A 5590-nucleotide genomic window follows, 5' to 3' on the forward strand; every position below is an offset into this window, starting at 1 on the left:
GTTTTTCTTTACCAGTCAAAAATTAGTTTTTAGGGCTGCAGTTGTAGTGCAGTGTAGTAGTGTTGTAGGCTTGCCCAGCACGGGTGAGGCACTGGGTTCGAGCATCAACACCACATTAAAAAAATAAATAAATAAATAAATAAAGGTATTGTGTCCATTAAAAGCATATTCTAAAAGAGAAGGAGGTCTAGGGATGTAGCTCAATGGTAGAGCACTTGCCTACCACGCACAAAGCCCTGAGTTCAGTCCCCAGCACCACAAACACAATAAATAAAAACATTATTAAAATCAAATTAAAATTTTTCAGACAAAGAAAAAATAAGAAAAAGAAAGTGGGGGTGCAAATGTTAAAGCATATGGGATAAAATGCCTACAACAGTAAATAAAAAATAATTTTAATTTTTGAAATTTTTATAAGCGCAAATTTTTTTCTAAAGTACAGTCATCTATCTGGACGCGCTGAGTGGATGCGGGGGTCTCCTGGGAACTGGGTTGGAGTCGAACCAGCGCTAGCTAGGCGCAAGCGCTCACAGAGTGCAGCCGCCCCAGGACCCCTCCCCGCCCCCACAGACCACCCGGAGACCCCAGCGCAGAATCGTCTCCGGATTCCCAGCAGTCGCCTGGAGTGTTGGAGATTGGCTCTTGCCCCCGCCCTCCGCACACCCTAGGGAAAGGAAGCACCCCCCGGTATTAAAAAGAGCTGAGCGGAAAGAAGCTCTCTCAGTCGCTGGCGGGCAGGCGAGCTGATGCGGAGCTACACCGTGTCCACCATGCCGAGGATGATTTGCAGGAACGCAGATCTCGAGTTTGACTGGCTGCAGCCCTGCTTCTACCCTGACGAAGATGACTTCTACTTCAGCGGCCCCAACTCGACCCCTCCTGGGGAGGACATCTGGAAGAAGTTTGAACTGCTGCCTACGCCCCCGCTGTCGCCCAGCTGTGCGTTCCTGGAGCTCAGTACGGAGCCCTCTGACTGGGCCAGCGAAATGATGCTGTCCGAGGCCGACCTGTGGGACAACCCCGACGAGGAGGACGTGTTCGGCCCGGAGGGACTGGGCAGCCTCACCCCCAACCCAGTCATCCTCCGGGACTGCATGTGGAGCGGCTTCTCCGCTCGCGAGAAGCTGGAGCGTGCCATGAGTGAGAAGATGCAGCACGGCCACGAGCCCGCGGCCACGGGTCCGGCCACCCAGGTCCCGGGAGCGGGAGCTGCCAGCCCTGCGGGCCGCGGGCACAGCGGGACGACTGGAGCCGCCTTACCGGCGGAGCTCGCCCACCCGGCCGCCAAGTGTGTAGATCCCGCGGTAGTCTTTCTCTTGCCGGTGAGCAAGCAGAATCCGGCGCCTGTGCGGGTCGCCCCGGCTCCTGCCCCTGCCAATGCCCCTGCGGTGGGCGCTGCGGTTGCTAGAGCAGCCGCCCCCGCTAGTGCCGCGGTGGCCGCCCCTCCGGGTTTAAGCAACCGCCCTCCCAACAGCGGTGACCACAAGGTCCTCAGCACCTCCGGAGAGGACGCCCTGAGCGACGAGGTTGACGAGGAGGAAGATGAAGAAGAGGAGATCGATGTGGTCACCGTGGAGAAAAGCTGTAAGACAGGCGGCAACACGTTCACCCTCACGGTGAGTCCCAAGAACACAGCCCTGGGCCTGAAGAGAGAGCAGTCCCGTGAGCTGATCCTCCAACGCAGTGTCCCCATCTACCAGCAGCACAACTATGCTGCGCCCTCGCCCTATGTGGAGAGCGAGGATGCTCCACCCCAGAAGAAGATCAAGAGGGAGGTGTCCCCACGTCCCCTCAAGAGCGTCATCCACCCAAAGGGTAAGAGCTTCAGCCCTCGGAAATCCGACTCCGAGGACAGCGTGCGTCGCCGCAATCACAACATCCTGGAGCGCCAGCGCCGCAATGACCTGCGATCCAGCTTCACCACGCTCCGGGACCACGTGCCGGAGCTGGTGAAGAATGAGAAGGCCGCCAAGGTGGTCATTTTGAAAAAAGCCTGTGAGTATGTCCACTACCTCCAGGCCAAGGAGCACCAGCTTCTGGTGGAAAAGGAGAAATTGCAGGCAAGACAGCAGCAGTTGCTAAAGATAATTGAACTTGCTTGGACTTTCTAAACCTTTCTTAAATGAACAGTCACTGCCACTTTTGCACATTTTGATTTTTTTAAAACATTGTGTTAATGAATATTGATTTACTCTCAAAATCAGTCCCCTGACGTTTGGGTCTGGGTTGGGGGCAGGATGTGTGGGGTTCTACCAGGACCTTGGAGAGCCCACGTGATGGAGTGCTGGATAGCTTTGCTGTGACGGTGACAGTATTAGAAGTTCGTGACAGTTGGGAGCCTCTGGGGCTCCTTGTTCGTTCCAAGTTTTCAAACAACAGAGTCATTCCTTCTTTTTACAATTGTGCTTAAGTTCCAGCAGATGTCAGGTAAGAAGGTTGCCATTTGATGCCGATGGGGAACATTTCTGTAAATACCATTGACACATCTGCCTTTTGTATATGTTCTTGGTAATGAGAGGTGGCTTTTACAGCCAGTATTAGACTGGAAGTTCACACCTAAGTACCGTAATAATACCTCAATGTTTGAGGAGCATGTTTTGCATACAAATATATCGTTAATCTGTTATGTACTGTACTAATTCTTACACTGTATACTTTAGTATGATGCTGATACATAACTAAATTTGATACTTATATTTTCATATGGAAACGTTGTGAAAGTTTTGAGTAGATATTACTTTATCACTTTTGAACTAAGAAATTTTATAAAGAAATTTGCTATATATATGCCTTTTCTTAGTCTGTTTCTTCATTTGTTCATGTTTGGTGCATAAAATTGGATAAATGCAAAGTTCTGTGTTTAATTTCTTCAAAAACACAGTATATTTAGAACTTTGAAATAACATGTTTATGAAAATAAATAGCAGTTAAGCGATTTAAAATTTTCTTAAAAAATTATAAAGAAAAATATAAATTGTAGGAAATTTAATCTAAATTAAGATGTCTTAAAAATATAAACATGCACTAGAGTGATATCACAGCAAATGATGGTGGAAGAAGCTTGAATAAAATCACTTCCTACATTGAAACAGTCATAAACTGTTGAAGACAGAATCAATACTTTTTGGAACCCTTAAGAAGAAAGGGTCACTTGAATTTCAGTAACAGAACATTGTGAAAAATTTTCCCACCAGGGCTGGGGTTGTAGCTCAGTGGTAGAGGGCTGGCTTAGCACCTTCGAGGCCCTGGATTCAATCCTCAGCACCACATAAAAATAAATAAATGAAATAAAGGTATTGTGTACAACTAAAAAATAAATATTAAAAACAAATTTTTCCCACTAACTTAACATTCTCTGTTTCCAACCTTGGAAGTGCCACTTGAGTTCTTTTTATGGCTTTCCAGTGCTAAGAGATCATTACAATCCTTATTTTTAAATGCTATTGCTATGTATTTTCATCTATCTGATGATTTACTGGGAGCACAGCTCAAAAGTTGACTTATTCCCTTCCCTCCAGGTTGTTGTTACTTTCCAGGTTGGAGGGTATGCACTGAGAGGTTTTACTGATACACAATGCCCTTGTACACCTGCAGCACGAGAGGGACAATAGATGAGACAAACAGGAGATGGACCCAAAATCCTAAGGAGATTTTCTCCTAGAAAGCTCAGGAGAAAGTGCTAAGGAGAAAGTTTCTTAGGTATATAGGGGATTGAAAGGGCCACCAAGTCCACTGAGGAAAATGAAATGCAATGTGCATGCTACAACCAAGACAAATGCTCAGAAAACACCTTAGAGTACCCTAGGATTCCACCAGGGCTAAATCTGGGGATTCTGTACAAGTATGTAATGAATACCAAGGTAATCAAAAGACAGATATTGGGACAATAGATTTTCTGAAAAAGTCACAAGCGACAAAGGATATTATACATTGGTTGTTATGGAGGTGTCCCCCAAAATCTCAAATGTGAGACAATGCAAAAAAAGTTTAGAGATGAAATGATTGGTTATGAGATCCTTAACCTAATCAGTGCATTATTCCACTGATAGGGATTAACTGCATGGTAACTATAGGCAGGTAGAGTGTGGTTGGAGTAGGTAGGTCCCTGGGGGTGTGCCACTAAGGTTGTAGATTTTGTCCCTGGCAAGTGGAAGCTGAGGCAAGAGAATCAAAGTCCTCAGCAAAAGCAAGTCACTAAGCAACTCAGTGAGACCCTGTCTCTAAGTAAAATAGAAAATAGGGCTGGGGATATGGCTTAGTTTTCCCGAGTTCAATCCCAGGTACCCCCCACCAAAAAAAAAAAAAAATTGAGGAAGACCAGTTGAATAGAGGAATAGTATCAGGGGAGGGAGGAGAGGAGGGAAGGGGTAGCGCTGGAGATTGAAATAGAGAAAACCATGTGATATGCATTTATGAATATGTAAAAATTAACCCCACTATTATGTAGAACTATAATTCACTAAAAAAGTTATATAGAAAGGAATATAGATATAAATACACATATAGCAAACAACACAGTAAAAAATCACAAGTAATGCTTATTGACATGATTGAAGGGAAAATAATTTTATAATAATAGTTGGAGGCTTCAAATTCCCACATCAATAACAGAGCATCTATATGGAAGATCAGTAAGGAAGAAAGTAAGTTAAATATTGTAAACCAACTGGGCCTAATGGATAGGCATATCTAGAGCCCCACTCAACTCCTGTGAGTTTGGAATATTTTCCAGTATAGACATGTTAAGTGACAAAAGAAGTTTTAATAAATCTAAAATGATTGCAACCATACAAAGTACCTTCTGCAACCACAATGGAATAAAACTAGAAATCAATAACATAAAGAAAGAAAACTAGAAAATTCTCAGAAGGGTAGAAATTAACCACACATTATTAAACAACCAATGACTAAAAGGAGAAATTAGAGAACATTTATAGACAAATAATATGGAAAATATGACATACAAAAATGAATGGGAGGGCTGGGGTTGTAGTTCAGTAGTTGAGCACTTACCTAGCACACGTGAGGCACTGGGTTTGATTCTCAGCACTGCATATAAATAAAAAGATTAATTGATTAATTAAAAGGTCTATCAACAACTAAAAAAAGGGGATGTAACAAAAGCAGTGCTCAAAGGTAAATTTATAGGCGTAGACACCTATATAAAACAGAAGAAAACCTCAAATCAATAACCTAATAGCATGCCCCACATAACTAGAAAAAAGCAAACAACCCAAAGCCAGCAAAAAGAAGAAAATCATAAAGACTGAAATAGATCAAAAGTGTAGAAGAAAACAGAAAAACAATAGAAGTAATCCGGGAAAGCAAAAGTTGTTTTTTTAAAATAGCAAAACTGACAACTCTTTAGGTAAACTGACAAAGAAAACAGAGAAGAAACAACTAAAACAAAAAGATGAAAGTGGGTACATTATTAACAACCTTAGAGAAATAAAAATAATTATAAAGTGGGTACATTATTAACAACCTTAGAGAAATAAAAATAATTATAAGAGAATACAGTGAATAATTGAATGCCAATAAATTTTAAAACCTAGATAAAATGTACATATTTTATAGAAACACAAATTGT

The 5590-nt window shown here is 43.1% G+C and overlaps 1 protein-coding gene across 1 annotated transcript; it reads left to right on the forward strand.

Annotated features, from left to right (window-relative positions):
* The first annotated feature begins 607 nt into the window (after positions 1–607).
* LOC101955349 (N-myc 2 proto-oncogene protein) lies at positions 608–2783 on the forward strand. Its single transcript, XM_005319362.4, has one exon. It carries the CDS (start codon positions 747–749, stop codon positions 2109–2111), a length of 1365 nt encoding a protein of 454 aa, XP_005319419.2. The 5' UTR covers positions 608–746; the 3' UTR covers positions 2112–2783.
* The last annotated feature ends 2807 nt before the right edge of the window (positions 2784–5590 follow it).

Source organism: Ictidomys tridecemlineatus, chromosome X (assembly GCF_052094955.1).
Source record: "Ictidomys tridecemlineatus isolate mIctTri1 chromosome X, mIctTri1.hap1, whole genome shotgun sequence".
Lineage (NCBI taxonomy): Eukaryota > Metazoa > Chordata > Mammalia > Rodentia > Sciuridae > Ictidomys > Ictidomys tridecemlineatus.